Source organism: Anas acuta, chromosome 1 (genome assembly GCF_963932015.1).
Source record: "Anas acuta chromosome 1, bAnaAcu1.1, whole genome shotgun sequence".
NCBI classification, from domain to species: domain Eukaryota; kingdom Metazoa; phylum Chordata; class Aves; order Anseriformes; family Anatidae; genus Anas; species Anas acuta.
In genome coordinates, this window is record NC_088979.1 from 27,996,174 (window position 1) to 28,012,998 (window position 16,825).

Consider the following 16,825-nt stretch of genomic DNA (forward strand, 5'->3'; position numbering starts at 1 on the left):
CACAGAATCACAGAATCACAGAATTTCTAGGTTGGAAGAGACCTCAAGATCATCGAGTCCGACCTCTGACCTAACGCTAATGCTGATACCCAGACTAGATGCCTGCAAGACTCAGCTGTTTCAGCTCATCTGAGTTACTCAACTATCTCCTTCCATTTAAGTTTCCCTAGCCTTATGCCTGATTATCTCAAATAAAAAAAAAATATTTAGAATCTCCATATTTTGCTCATCTTGGGATCACAGTGTTGGGCTTTATTTCAAGGTATAGGCATGGATCTCCTTGTTCCTTTACTTGCAGACTTTGCAATTTTCATAGAATCATTAAATTATTGCATGGGTTGGATTGGCAGGGACCTTAAAGATCATCTAATTTTAATGAGTAGCTTACGCTGGAAAGCATCATTCGGCTTTGCAGATTACTGTAAACACCTGTTAAGCTGCAAACCCAGTTCAATATATATGCTTACCAGCATCTATGCCTCTTTTTGGCTTTCTGACCTGATTGAAATCTCAAACAAGTACCTTTCTTGAGCCTTTTCAGGTTGCTTAAAAACATGGGTAGATAGAGATTTAGATATTTTTGTCTTACTTCCTCAGTTTTTTACTAGTGAGCCACCTCAGAGCTTCCTATAATTTATCAATCCACTTAAAGCAGCATCTACTCAAGGGACACCTCAAGCATCCACTTCTTATTGCTTTGTGTAATGTTTTTGAATCCAGGTATTCCAGCAGCTCTATGCCTTGTCCACCAGCCTGGTGGTGGATCTCTTTACAACTTCTGTGCAGCTACTGCTTTTTTCTTCATATTTAGATCCCACATAGTGGGTTAATTATTGTGGAAGACAAGTGATTGATTGAAAATCCCTGGGAGGATATAAATGAGTTATCTTTGCCCCTGTAAACAGCCACAGCTCTGAGGAGTGTGATTTGACTGTTCACTGTGGGTGTAGGAAATGCTTTCTGAGGTTTAGCTTGAATGTGGCAGGTGAGACTGGATAGCCACTTCTTCCTCTCCTTTCCTCACCTTTCCGCTGTGCCTCACTGCATACAGACTGGCAGGGCTGTTTACAAGGGAAGTGGGAAGCCAGGTGAGAAATAAGCAGGCAGAAGATCAAACTAGCCAAGGAGAAATGGAAACAGTATTTCCAGTCAAAAATGGCAAATGAGCAAGAGCAATGTGGAATCTTAATTCTCCTGCTGCTTTACTAAGCACTCAGGGAGAGGCAAAGAAAAAAACTGCTCTTGCCAGTCCTGGAAAATCATCATCCTCCTGGATGTTTTGGTTGTTGCATTTAGAGGGAACAGCTTGCTCCCAGTAAAACCTTTTCTAGCCCAATGGTGTATGGAGTGACAGCAACGTTTTTTAGAGCAGACAGATGGCAGTGTGCGCTCCCAGTCGTGATGGTGCTGCAGGACTCAGTTCTTGTAGGGTGTCATGGCAAGTTTAGCTGACTTTGTGCACTGAGAGGGTCCTGACTGTCTCCTTGTATTTGTTAACATGACCAGAGTTGCACAAGTTAGAAACTGTTTTTGCAGATGCTGAATGGGCCACACTAAGAATTAAGGTTAAGGAATACAAAGTAAAGAGAATAATTCCTTTTTATTAATTAAGTCATGTCAACAGGGACAGGATCATGGCATTGTGTGTTAGACCATATCTTACACAGATATATATGTTTTTTTCTCCCCAGAGACCTTGTGGTCTGAGCAGAAAAATAGTTAATGTTCTCAAAAACACTACTGAGAAGTGCTCAAGATATATTTCTTCTATTTCTTTCTATCCTCCCCAGTGTTTGTATCCTATCTCCCTTGTACTAAGTCCCCCTTTCTAAGATCACCCAGTCAAAGTGTTCCTTTTTGCTGCTCTGGTTTAAGTCGTCTTTACCCTGATTCATTGGACTAGCAGAGTAGGGAGGAGATAGAAACATGAATCCAAGGGTGTCTACAAAAGAGTCTATGAGTATCCTGTGTGAACCTTACGCAAAGATGACTGATATGGTCTGGCTAACCAAAAGATTCAGACTGTCCCCTGTCACAAATCCTCCGATGGGCTTCCTTTGTGGGAAGGAATAATAGTGTATTAGAATTTAATTGGAATGAGAAACAGATGATCCAGTTAAAGATCAAGACAGGTCATTTAAATGTTTGTCTTCTATAAACTAATTTGAAGAACTGTTGCCTACAACATCCATTCTTCTTTGAGCTATCATGAATGAATCTTAACTATTTATCATCCTCTCCTGGCAAAGACTTTATCAATGGGTGATGGATGTGACGGGCAGCAAGCTAGACATCACAATAACTCTTCAGCCATCTTTGGGACAAAAGACTCAAGAGGCGAGAGAAAAACTAATTCAACAAAGACTAACAAAGCTTAGAAAGTTCCTAACAATGTTTCTCCTAAAAGGACATGAATTCTCTCAATGAAACAAGCAAGGACAACTGGTTGTCCCTTGACCCTGTGTGACAGAAGACAAGACAAAGTTCCCTTGTCAAGCTTGTCACAGAGATGGAGTTTTTAATGACAGCAGGGTTATTTGAGGAAACAAAGGGAAGGAGAAGGCTAGATAGAGCAGCGGGTAAGTGTGGTAACCTTTCACCCTCTGAAAATGCTGCCAGGCAACAGAGATAGGGGTGCAAAGCAGGGGGAGTTTCACTAGAGTGGATTTTATTGCTTTGTCATAGGATGTGCACAAAATGTTTCCAAATGGCAATGCCAGGATAAGTTAAAATATACAAGAAAAAAGACTGATGTCTCATTTGCATAAACATTTCTTAAGCTTTTCTCTGTACATAAATAGTGGCATTTATTTATATTCTCATACTACCTGGTGGAAATGCCATCATTCTTTTGGTTAGTTGCAATCAGTGCTTTTGCTGCAACAAACTTATTCAGTGAATTAAAATGTCACATGCAGTGAAAATTCATGGAGAATATATAGGGTGCAAGTCAAATGGAAATACCTGGATTCAAATCTAAATTGGATGGGAAGATTATGCTCCAGATTTACAAAAAATTCTATTCATCTTCTGCCAGAAGCCTTGGTTTTCTGACTCAGCTGGTTTTGCAGTTCAGTGTTGCCCTGGTGACAGCACAGTTCAAGCACGTATTCTTGGAAAAAAAAAAAGACAATCATTAAATCTGGCATGGGCAAGGCATCTAAATTTCACTGCATTTACATCTAAACCAATTCAAATGAACATCTTCATCTTCATTTTGGGGAACTGATTTTTCTGCTTTCATGGCTGAGAGAAGCAATAGTAGCTCTTTTGAATGTATGGTATGAGAACTGTGCTCACATCCCATACTTTGGGAACTTCCTGAAAGAGTGAAAACATCAATCAGTTCCAGATAACAGTTTTGAAGAGGCAGAACTCCTTGAAACCATTACTTTAATGGACTGACAAAGCAGAAGAAACAACCATTCCAGAGGATTCTTCTTTACTTGGTAACATAGTCTGTTCCTCCATCTTCCCTTTTAGTCAAAGAGAGGTAGGAGTCCCACAGTATTGTGCCTCTGATATTTCTTATCAACCCCCCAAAATCACTTGACCTGTGATTTGGGAATGCCCCACCATCTAATATTTTCAAGTACGTACAGTCTTTGAAACAGTTAAGTGCCATGATAACTACTATAAGCAGGTATCAAATGTTGAGATATTTTTTTTTTCTTAAGTATTGAGTAGTGACATCAGCATTCCTGATTATTTTATTTTATTTTATTTTATTTTATTTTATTTTATTTTATTTTATTTTATTTTATTTTATTTTATTTTATTTTAATTTCTTATTTCTCTTAAATCTTTAGGAGACTGTGGGTTTTTTTTTGTTTCTTTATAGAACATAAAGTAAACATAAAAAGTGTTTAATAGTAGAGGACTGGGGAACAAAGTGAAGCAGTAGATATGTATGGTGATGAGTAGCTGTTCATGCTTTTCCTCTGTTTTGGACTGTTTCAGTTAGCTCTCTCCAAGACAATCTGCTCTTTTATGAAGCTATACAGACATAGCCAGATTTTAACAGAGATTAACAGCTGTACTTTAGTTTCTGAACTGTCTAAAATAACACAAGGCTCAATAATCTCGCTATCCATTCATGTATTTTAGAAGTACTGATTTTTATTTATTCATTGCTTACTTGTTTAAAAGCAGGAAAGTGTTTTTCTTTTATAGGTTTTTATATATTTTTAAATGCCCAAAATTTATTATCCTGAATGAGATAGAATTGCTTGATACAACTCTATGACAGAGAAAAAATATCTTGTCATCTACAGTTTGACAAAGGTTTCCTTCTTTGGCATCAGAACATTATTTTGTTTCAAGAAAGATTTGACATTCCTTTGTATCAGTCATTTTGATCATAGAATCATAGATTTGAGTGAAATCATCATCTGAGTCAAGCAAGATTTGTATACATGATATGTTGTTCTGGAGATAACCATACATTTTTACAAATGAGTTATTGTAAAAAACAAAAACAACAAAAAACCTTACAAATGTGTGATTTTATGATTTAATCCACTCATTAATCAGGAACACTTGCTATCAATCTATTTTATTTTAATTGCATCTGTATACACATTTGATTTTATGGGGTTTTGTTCAACTGCACTGTTAATATAGTTACACAGAACACATATATTGGATTTTCTAATTGCATTTTCTTACCCAGTCATGATGGTTCAGGAGCTGCCAGTATGCCAGGTGTAGATAATAAAGGCAATTTTGTGTGTTATTGAGTGGTGATCTGTGGCAATTAGATCACTATGTTAACTACAAAGCCAAACAGAAATTGAAAGCAGTAATAGAAAGAAGTCACTTAAAAATACTGAACAAGTAAAGTCAGAATCAAGCAGTCAAATGAACAGTAAGGTATGGGCATTGTCTTGTCAAAGTTAGTAATCTTAGAAGCTGTTAAATATTTAGTGTGGTCTATGTGATCTGCTTCTCACAAACTCCTTCTATAGGAGGTCTTTATGATCTAATAGCTGCCTGTGAATTTGGTACTTTGAATTAACAGAGTAAATATTCTTCTCTAACCATAATTGTCATTTGATAAGTGTCCTTGTGCAGAAGAAAATCATTCTGGAATAAGACCGCATTTTTTTAATTATCAGCCAGATTAGATATGGTAACATATTCTGTTCCCAGTGGTGAGATGGGAAGAGACCTGTGATCTGTGGTGGCTGAATTATAATTGCCCTGCTATTTACTTAAATGGAAGCACTCACAGATACAAGGGGACTTGAGTTTGACTTTAAATAAATAAAGCGCTATTCAGGAAACATGTTTGAACACAAATGCCCTATAGGAAGGTATCTTGAAAAGAAGTAGGACATTCCTCTGCTTATAAAACACACTAGAGACATTTGTGACCTTTAAAGGTATCCATAATTTTGCCCTCTAACTTTCTAAATCCATGGAGCTATTTAAATTACAGTAGAGACTCTGAAGAAAACAGATTAATGTTAATTTTTACAATCAGAAAGGAAGATTGTGTATTCCCACTGCTCATAACCAGTGCACAGAATAAAATATTCATGTCTGAAATAATTGTAAATGACCCTTTATTACACCGAATGAAATTCTGGTATATAATGCAGCTATTATATTGACTCATGCATTTATTAATTCTTTCTTATTTTAAAACTACAATGAAAAATGGGAACCATGCATACATTGACACATAATGAATGTGGCCCAGCAAGCTTTTTTTAAAAAAAAAGGAATGAAATGTACTTGAAAGTGAGAACCCTCTTAAGAGCTTGAAAATTTTACTTATTTATTTCTTTTTAATCAATGAGATGTCATCATATGCTTTAAGCACTTTGTTGAAGGAGGACAGGAAAATCTATGGCCTATATGGAATGTTTTTCAAATCACAGTGTATGTCATCGTTTTTACTCTTCACAGTACATAATGTACCTTCTTTTTCTCTTTTACAAACAGAAGCCTTTTTTTTTTTCATATTTTTTCATTTGCCTTATAGCTTTTCATGAGTCCAGTTGAGCTTAGAAATCAGTCACTATTGAAAGACAATGTCTGATCCTATAAGCAGGTGCTTTGTGGAATTCCCATTGCCCTTACTGACTAGAGTCATTGCCAATAACTCCTTGAGCTTCCACCGATTTTATTCATTTTGTTTGTTTGTTTGTTTGTTTTTTGGATAAAGTGAGTACAAGAGTACAAGGTCATTTATAGACTGCCTCTCTAAGGCTCGTTGGTATTGTGTCATGTCTACAAACATAGACCCAAACACCAAATCAAGTCATTGATGACCAGAATTTTTCTCCAACTCAGACGTAATTTTCAGAGAGATCTCATCTCTTTTCATAGTTCTAATGGTCCACACTAGCATAAATTCAACTTCATTTATTACCTAGCTGTAGGATAGAACGGGACATGGTGAGAAAATCAATAATGGAATACCTCTGTACAGGTACGAGGTCTTAAGCAGATGAATACATCTGAACAATCTTTAGGCTGCTCTCAACTGCAGCAGGAAACATATCTATGCTAGTATTAAAAGGATGAAAAAGTGCCAAGAAGTTATTTTGCATATTTTTTTCATTCTGTTATAAGCACTTTTCAAATTTAGCTAAAAGAGAAAGGAACAAAGTGCATGTTTTAAGAAGGTTACAATATATGTTTAGTGCCTGGTGGATCAGAGTGCTTGAGGGAACGGATGCAAATTTATATTAGAAGATATCTTTCTTTTTGAGATCCTACAGCTCTTAGGTTGCACAAACCTTCATTTGACACTTCCAGTATCGTTAGCAGAAGATTGCTCAGTAAAGTCTGGAGGGTGATATCCAAGGCCTTTCAATGTAGTTATTTTCTCAAACATCTAACATTTGAGCAAGATGAATTATGAAAGCTCTTCTGAATGTTTTAAATCAGGACATTCCTGTTTGCTTTAGAAGAAGTGTTGATCATCATAGTGGTGAGAGATGACCAAATATACTCTCTACTTATTACTAAAGCATGTATCATGCCATTACAAAGTCACAAATGCTAACAAGTGCTTTATTTTTCTTTCTTTCTTTCTTTCTTTCTTTCTTTCTTTCTTTCTTTCTTTCTTTCTTTCTTTCTTTCTTTCTTTCTTTCTTTCTTTCTTTCTTTCTTTCTTTCTTTCTTTCTTTTTCTTTCTTTCTTTCTCTCTCTCTCTCTCTCTCTCTCTCTCTCTCTCTCTCTCTCTTTTTTCTCTCTTTCTTTCTCTATTCCTTCCTTCCTTCCTTCCTTCCTTCCTTCTTTCCTTCCTTCTTCTTTCTTTGATAGAGAAGCATTTTAGAACAGTTTTACTTTACAGCATCTCTTAAACAGGGCAACTTTGTATTGAGTGTAATAGACCCTGACATCTGAATCCACTTTGCTCCCGGTAGTGCTGTGGTATCGGATAGCTGTAGCCATCTCCTGGTTACCACAGGGTGAAACCCAGAGCGACTTCTGAATTCCACCCGCCAGAAACCATTCCTCCCCACTCAGCCTTTTGTCCCCGTCGAGGCTGATCTGAAGGAGCTCTTGCAGAGATCACGGGGGGGGGGGTGCCCTGCACCACCAGGACGGGTTTGGATGCTCCGGGGACCTCGGGAGGGATCCAGCACCATGGAGAGCGCCGGGCGCCCTCCAGCCCTCGGAGCCGGATGGTGACAACGAGGGGACAGAGAAACATCAGGGGGCAATTTCCATCCCAACGCTGATGGTTTGTACGAGGAGCCGTCAAACAGAAGGTCAAAGCATGACGTTTGGCCTCCTGTGCTATATTTTAATCCGAGGAAAGGACTGAGCTATTTTCCTGACACTAATGGAATAGAAAGCACGTTTCTGTGTTCATCATGCTCTTCACATCGCCTTAGACTGAAGGCAAGTGAAGCAGTAATAGATTTTTGTGTCCTCGTTACACTAAGTGACAAATTCGTCTGGCAGCTGAGGGCAAGGGTTGCAGCTACTGGTTACTAGATCTTGGATTAAATTAAGAAGCTGAAAGAGACGAGGTATAAAGGGGAGGAAGCGACACACTATGTTCAAAAAGATCCATTCTATATTTCACCCCAGCTTCCACCGAAGAAATGTGACAGATGACATCCCTTACTGTGATGGCACAGGTTCTGCTGTCAGATTGATCCGCAGCAGTTCTATGTACGTCCTTGGAGGTGAGCAGGAAAAAGTTGGTGAATCACTAAAAAAATGCAAAAGTACATCCAGCATCGACTCTTGCTTCCAGTCAAAAGAGGAAGACAGGGACTGGATGTATTCTAAGACTCAGGACTGCTTGAAGTACTTGCAGGATCTGTTAGCCTTGAGGAAAAAATATCTTGACAACATCAATAACTTGAAATCCATGCATAGGACTGCAGATTCCCCAACATCCACAAAATCATCCAAAACTGGAAAGAAGTCATTTCTTCTACTTCCTTCCAGAGAGTCTTCTAAGGTAATTCTGAAGACCTAAGAACTTTTGTCATGTAATTAGTCCTAAGCCATGAATCAATTAGATGTATAACTTCTGCTGATTTTCTGCCTTACTGGTTTCAGCTACTTGTCTTTTTATTGTTACATCATTTGGAATACTACTAAATAACTTAAGATTCTTTCTGAGTAGTGTGAGGTCAAGTATGAATGACTGATAACGGAAAGAAACGTATGTGTTTGGAGGTGTGTGAAGAGAAAATAAGGAAAGAACTATGAGAGTATGGGAAGTATCTGAAAACAAGTTATGAAAAAGAGATCTGCTCTCTCAGTACTCTGACAGGCTACTTAAGTGCCTCAGAGTTCTCCTCTGTGGTTATTTATAGCTTTTTAATGACCACAAGCACAGTAAATCCCTGGGTTTACTGGCAGCCTTTTCATTGGCATAAAATTACTTACAGAAAATAATTGTGAATTCTTTGAAACAGCTACAGTTTTCTCTGACTGGTCAGGTAGCTTGTTAGTGCTACATTTAGCTATGGTGCAAGCTCTACTGATAGCCAATGAAGAATTCTTAGGGGTTTCTTTCTCTGTTAATTAGTAAGCTGTCGAGTAGTTGTGAGGCAGACAGTGTAGTTCTTTACCCTTTGCTGTAATGACACTGAAAAATAACACTGATTTTTTTCATGCAGATTATTTCCATGTATTCTAGAGAGAAAAGCAATGCAAAGCTTCCTAATGCCTGCCTTTTACAGATCGCATGGCACTAGACAGTTCAGCAGTTAATTTGACCATGGGCTTGATTCAGCGAGGAAAAAGGAAAAAATTGCAACCAGACCTGCTTTGGCAGCAGGCTCACAGGATACCCAGTGCAGCCTTTGAACTGGATATTAGCAGGGAAAGTGGGAAGAAGGGACGTATGGCTGACCTGCTGATTAATCCATGCGGACTTTACCAGAAAATTATTTCCACATTTAGATGTTCTGTCACAGCATAATGTCAGAATGGCTGAGGCTGAGCTCTGTTGCAGGCATTATTTAACCAAAGGACAAAACTCATGTTTTTACAGCTAGATGCCACTTTTTTTTTTTTTTTTTTCATTTTACTTCTTGATTTAACACCCATTCAGTCAGCGGGAATTTTTCATTTGGTTTTATTGGGTTTTATGTCATCTTTTTAATGCTTTGAGTGGTGATTCTCAGAAGCTAGGAGTAAAATGTGGGAAATAACACTCAGCTCAGGGGGGCTGGAGAAGACAAATTTTATAAGGACGTTACTATTTAGGACTAGGAAAACATCCAAAGAGAATGACTGAGATATAGGAGAGTGGTTTGCTGGTGCCATGTGCCAGGCGACAAATCTCAAGACTACAGATACACAGCTTATGAACTGACTTTTCATACCATCACACAAAGGTTGGCTTGATACAGGGGAGATTTACAGCATGCTGGCTCTCCTGATGAGCTGAGCAGTGATGTAACGGAGCAGAACATAGCTAACCACTAGATAAGGGGGGAGAAATGAATGTAGAAGAACACTTAAACCAGGAAACAGAAGGCTGAGAAATAGATTCTGCCCAACTAGGCTTCAGGTAGAATTGTGACTTTCTGAGATTTGCCACTGAAAGTACCAGTTAAAAAAATAAAACACCAGAAGTTTAACTCAGCAAAATATAGCAAATATGTTTATCTCCCACAGGATGAGGCTAGGAGTGCAATCAACTTACTGTAGCCAACCAGCTCTTTTGCACCAAGAGCCCTGATACTGGGTATCATGGTAACTCTACGAGCCTTCCCCTCAGGAACATCAAAAGGAACATATGCCACCCAGTGAGTTATTCTTGCTGATATAAATGGCAGGGTATAGCTGTACCACCCTGACTCTGCAAAAATTAGGAAGAGGTCAAGAAGACTTCTAGACCATCCAGAATACTCTGTTTTGTAACTCCAAATTTTATGTTCATATACCACAAAGTTGATTTTATCAGCAGGCTTGAGTGGCTTTGTCCCTTACTACCTGTTTTTTGTTAAATTACCTGTCATTGGGCATTCCCTTTTTTTTCCTCCTACCTGCTGTATGATTAATAGGAATGTGCTTTGTCCAGACAACATTGTCCTCAGGGTGGTTTTAGTCCAGATGCAAGTCCCAAAGCCTGGACTACAGGCTGGTTGTGGATTCAAAGTTTGCCTCTTGGGGCTACTGAGAAAAACAAAATAGAGAGGTGTGTCAGATGCTGGAAGCACACAGACATTTATCTGGAATGTCTTTTAAATAGTAAGGGCTTAGTTATATCAACCATCACTGTTCTCAGTCAATGTGTGGTGGCTGTTCTCTCTTAGCTCTACAGAGGATGTCAATCATCCTATAATGTCAGGAGGGGAAGCCAACTCATCTGTCTGCCTCCACCATCCCACTAATGGGGAGCAAGCTGGCCCTTTAGAGATGTGATACAGCATGTATTTTTTGCTTGTGTACTTGAAACCCAGGACAGCACTTTCCTGACTTGGAATTGCTCTGGCGACATGCCTAGCTTGGGTTGGAATGGAAAATACACAGCCCTTCACTGGGCAGAGCCCCCATGAATGGCAGAAGGGTTCATCCCACATGGTCCTACAGAACTGCTAACCGAGGACTTTATGGCTGCTTCAGCATTTATTGGCAGACATGTGCTTTTTTATCAAGGCAGGCTCCTAATTTTAAAACCCGTGGCTTTCCTGTGGGAATTATCACAGTGTTGAATGACTCACATTTTAGCACACACAGTCCTTTTCCATTTCAAAAAAGACTTTAGCAATTTAGATCTGGATTCATCTCATCTAACTTAGGCATTTTAATAATATGCTTAAATTAGTAACTAAGTTACCCTATGATCCCTTTGCAGTTAAGGGACAGAGCTGCCTGCAGAGGGGAATTCAGCCTACCTAAGGTCTGACTCATCTTCTGAAGGCACCAGAGCCCTGTATTAATTAGAGAAGGAACCCTATATGACTACATTTCTAATGTGTGTGTCTCATTAGGTGCCTACTGCTAGGCAGAATAAATTTGGCCACAAAGCACAGCTGTCACCTAGCCACCCAATTAAATAGCTTGATAAGGGGATTCTGAGGGATTTTATAAAATCCTGCTGGCAGTGCCCAAGTGAAAGATGTTTCATGTTGAGCACGTAACAAGATGGACACTTGTTAGGCTGCTGGTCTGCTTTCTTTGATGGCTGTTCTGGAGTAGTCTGGACCCATGTCCCTTTCTGGCAGCTTGAAATATGGAACCAAATACAATCTTTGCAACTTCCTTATACAGGTTGCTCATTAGGAGGTAATTTTGTCCAACCCTTAGCTGTTTATTTATTATTATTATTATTTTTATTTTTAACAGGCATCTATGGAGAGAAGAATAGTCCCACAGCACAGTTCAGATATAAGAGAAGCAATAGCATTCTTTGACTCGGTTATTGCAGATCTGGATTCAGAGAGATGGCGGAGAGTTCCTGACACGGATTTGCCAAACGTGGATGTTGATTTTGATGGTAGGGTATAAAACAGTCAAAATATTAATACTTCTGGTGTGCGACAAATAGAGAAAAGAGTGGCAATGTAATTCCACGTTTGTTTATTTAATGGATAACATTTTCCTTCCAGAGTTACTTCCCAAATCCAGGAGCATTACATGCATTATGTGAAACTACAGTAATACTTTGCTTGATCCCTATTGAAAGGGTGTAAAACTTTTATTTGTGGCCATTATGTGAGCAAATGCAGTACATGGAGTGCTAAGGTACTGTTTGTCCTCTGCTCAGGGTTAAATTCCACCACCACATCTCTACCCTGAGCTGTTCTCAGAGAAGAGCTATGAAAATGTCTCATTTTCATTTTTCTCATTGAGAAATCACAGTTTCATAGAATCATAGAATGTTTTGGGTTGGAAGGGACCTTGAAGATCACCTGGCTCCAATGTCCCTGCCATGGGCAGGGACACCTCCCACTAGACCAGGTTGCTCAAAGCCCCATCCAGCCTGGCCTTGAGCACCTCCAAGGATGGGGCACCCACAGGTTCTCTGGGCAGCCTGTTCCAGGGCCTCACCACCCTCTAAGTAAAAAATTTCTTCCTTATATCTAATTTAATTCTCCCCTCTTTTAGTTTAAAGCCATTCCCCCTTGTATTATCACTACACCCCCCTGACAAAAAGTCCTTCCCCAGCTTTCCTGTAGGCTCCCTTTAAGTACTGGAAGGCGGTGTAAGGCCTCCCCAGACCCTTCTCTTCTCCAGAGTGAACAACCCCAGCATCCATCCCAAATGGATGGATGTTTTCTCTCTAAATAGAAAAAAAGTGTTCCCTTAGAAGTTAGTCTAAATAATGGTATGTTGCCATAAGAAAGGATGGGATTACCTGACCAAATGAAGAAGTTCCCATCTGAACTCATTATCCATCTTGTATAATCAGTGGAGAGAAACCGACTTTCCCTTTGTTTGTCTGTGCTTTGGCTTAGACTAAGGTAAATACCTTAGTCTATAATAGGTTATTTTTGCCCTAAAAGAGTGTGCAGGACTTGCTTTGACACATGTATTCGCACTGCAGACATTAAAATATTAGATAAGATGAATCCTACCCCAAGTGACATCCTGAAATGTAAAGAGGGTGAAACCTATCAGTAAGCTTCTGGTTACTCAGGAAGGACCCAGGAACCACCTTGTTCTCTTACTGTACATATGAATATATCACTGGCAAACTCTGTTAACTTGGGATTATCTTCTGTCTTTCAGTTGCTAAGAGCACACGTGAACACAGTTTACATTCAAACTGGATCCTTCGTGCTCCCCGCAGGTACTCTCAAGATACTGCCCAAACAGCCAAGGCTGCAAACCAGTCTCAGAGAAACAGCCAACGGAGAACCACTGGCTCTAGGAAGAGGTTGGAAAGACATCCCATGTACTTGCCCAAAGCGGTGGAAGGAGCATATAACACGTTAAAATTTAAGCCCAAAACACATAAGAGAGAATATTGAAAGAATATTCCATCTTCAGCTGAAGACAGAACGTATTAAGTGAGGCATGGAAGAATTGCTTTTTTTAAAAAAAATAATTAATTATTTATTTTTTATCCCAGCCCATCTCTTGCACTCTAGAAGTCACATGTGCAGTCACTGAAGGTTCTTTGTGTGGGATGTACTTTAAGCCATGGCAATTCCAACGCTGGACTCATTTGAGTGTTTAACTCATTGAGTTCATTGTGCCTAACAATACTGCTTTGTTGTTCAGCTTGGGGGGAACTCCAACCTGACAAGCCTTTTTGTAGTGCTGTTATTGAAAGCAATGATTCAGAGATTGTCTGGTGCAGTAATTTTTATTCAGACTCCAGTACTGCAAAGCAATTCAGCTAAGACATTGTGATCTTTTGCACCAGTGTTTGCATCTTCAGAGCGGGAATGCAGAATTTTCTCCATTTTTTGCATGTGAAAATCTGTATGTGCCATCATTGACTCTGTGGTCTGAAAATATACAGCAGCATTGAGGTACAAGCAGGCTGTGGTACAAGCAGAAAAGGTTGCAGAGAATCTGCATTGGGAGTCTAATGTTTCTTTGAGGAATTGCTCCAGGGTGTTCTGGAAAGAAAAAAAAAAGAAAGAAAGAAATACCCAAACTATCTTGTACTCTGCTTACTACTGGGAATCATTCTGTCCTTGGATACAATGCCAAGGGATAGTAAGCATGCATAAATACATGCATAAATGTGTACAGCTTTCTTTCATATGGTAACACCCAGATGCTGAACGAACCATATCCAAGTACTAGGAATACAGACAACCCAGTGAACGTGAGCTTAAAATCTTGGAGAAGAGCACTTGGTGAACAAATTGAAGGAGATGTTGTTCTCAAGGGCAGAAGATAAATCATGAGCAAATTCATTGCATCAGCATTAAATTACAGCCAGTATTTGGATTTCTGCTAGCTCATCATTAAAAACTACATAATAGGAAGAACACGGTCTAAAGCTGTTCTTCTTCAGTCTCTTTTACCTTAGAGGTGGTATGTGTTACATGTGATATTTAGAATTGTTAAGACCCATACTCTGACTATTTTACTGATGTACAGCAATGTAAAAATGTAAAGAATGTGACGTGAAGCTAAGACCACGTGGATGTATTAACTAATGCTCTCCCTTCAGAGGGAGCATTACCTCTCAATACCTGAACTCCTACCATAGGAGTCAGCCTGAGCCACAACCCCCTGCTCAAACTTTGCCTTAAGAATTTGCTAAGATGTTTGGGATCAAGTCGATGTTAACTTTTTCATCTGATGTTGAATTGGTTGTTCACTGTGACAGATAGATCATGGCAATGTTTGTATGACCAGCTGGTGATTTCCTCATGATTTCTTGTTTCTACAGTTGGTAGTTTTTGTGCCCACAGCCTTGGATAAATTGCCTGAGGCACTGGCCATCCATAGCATCCATCTGATGTATCATAACCATCATAAAGCTTGTAAGCACTACACAATATTTGGCAAGTGGCAATTCTGCTGATCTTGGTCCTTGTGACTTTATTCAATCAGCATTTCTGCCACAAGGTGGAAGTACCTCTCTCAGATCTCACTTACCGAGGACACTTTTTGTCATGAGATAGGAGAGTGCCAAAGAATATATGCTCCTCTATTCACAGCTGGCAACTCCTGTTCGATTAAAGCATTTTGTTTATTTTTCTAGTAGAGTTTGTGAAGGGGAGGGAGGAATTGTTTCTGTAGTGCTTTAATCCTGGAGGTGCTTTTGTCACTCTTAGTGACTGTCTTAGTGACAGTCTGTATCCTTCTGAAAATAACCAGTTAAAACAACATCACTAACACATCTTTGTGTAAACTAAATTTAAATTAAGGTCTGGGTTTTGCTTCCCTGCTGTTGGTGCTTCCCACAACTAGTCTACGTACAGATAGCATCACTGCCTTTGTAACTCCCCAGTCCTGACCTGACTGCCCTGACCTGGGCATTGCAACTGTCTTTAGAGTTGTTCTGACTTTGATGTGGTCACACAAGGCCACTCACTTCAGCCAGACGGGAGAGGCAGAGCACAGCCTGCTCCAAACACAGCCCCCTTGCCTGGGGTACCTCAAGGCTGCAGCTCTGCGTGTGTGTGAGAAAATGGGGGCTGCTGCACTGTTTTGGCAACTCTGACACCCTGAAACTCCTCTCCAAGCAGAATCTCACACCGAAGTTGTGGAGGAACAGTTTCCCTAAGTGTGTGGTCACTTTTTTTTTGCTACTGGGACATGAAACACAGAGAGATGCTGACAGAAAACCTCATTGTCATTTTGATGGACTGTAATAGAATTAAATGTGCATAATTAAAATACTGATGAAAGAAGAAGAAAAGGTTTCCAATGGTGTTCAGCCCTGGGGTATACTTTGTATTCATAGTGCCAAGGTTTTACTCACTGGAGTAGCTGATCTTTTTTGCTGTTGCTTCATGGATGCACTATGGTGTGCAAAACCGGACTGCTTCAGCATGTTTCAGCTTCCCTGTAACTTCTTGCCCATCCTTATAAAGCTGAGGTATTTCTGGTCATCTCTCTGTGACAGAGGGTAAGGGTCCCCCTGCTGTCCAGCACACAAACTCCAGTGTAAAAAAAAAAGGATTGCTAATTTTGTCTTGGATTCTGTTTTCTTCTTCTTCTTTTTTATTTTCTTTTTTTTTTTTTCTTTCTTTCTTCTTTTTTTCTTTCTTTTTTGGTTTCCATTCCTTTTATTTTTATTTTCTTTTCTCAAGGCTCACTTCAAGCCTATTATAATTTAAAGAAATCCTAATTCAAGTAATCAAGAAAAGAAAACAAAGCATTTTCTCTCTGAGGACATTTTCTACCTCCTAGTCCACAAATACAGGCTTCTTTATTCTATTCTCTTTCTGTCATCTCAGGCCTCGTGTACTCTTCAGATGGACAAGGCTCAGCTCCACCAGGGGAAGGAGGTGGGAGCTGGGGGTTCAAGCCCAGACGATGATTATTCTGATACCTAGGACAGCCCTGTTGGGCAGAAAGGGAGCAGGTGAGAGGAAAGAGAAACAGGAGCAGGAAAGAGGAAAGAGAAAGGGAGTCCCTTGGCTTTGTGTAGGCCCTCTAAATTACCTTGATGCAACGTGCGGTTATTTTCAGGTAATTAATTAAGAAGCTGCTACAGGTGCCCTGATGATGCAAACTGCACAGAAGAATTATTAATGACCGGCAGAGCTCCGTATGACCTAGATCCCTTGCAGAGATTAGTAGTGAGGCCTTTCAGTCACGTCCCCAGGCTGTGACAATGAAATGAATAAACCCGGGGCATCTATCGATGGGGGTCGCTGTATGTGAGCGTTCCCCACAGCACTGAGATCCTAAAGCTCTTTCCCAGAATGTGCTGGAGTAACGGGCAAGATCATTAGGAGAGTATCTCTTATTT

General features: G+C 39.6%; 1 protein-coding gene across 1 annotated transcript; it reads left to right on the plus strand.

Annotated features, from left to right (window-relative positions):
- Positions 1-7,400: 7,400 nt before the first annotated feature.
- C1H13orf42 (chromosome 1 C13orf42 homolog) lies at positions 7,401-15,940 on the plus strand. Its single transcript, XM_068670304.1, has 3 exons — positions 7,401-8,434; positions 11,782-11,932; positions 13,168-15,940. The coding sequence occupies exons 1-3, from the start codon at positions 8,021-8,023 to the stop codon at positions 13,407-13,409; spliced, it is 807 nt and encodes a 268-aa protein (XP_068526405.1). The 5' UTR covers positions 7,401-8,020; the 3' UTR covers positions 13,410-15,940.
- Positions 15,941-16,825: the final 885 nt, after the last annotated feature.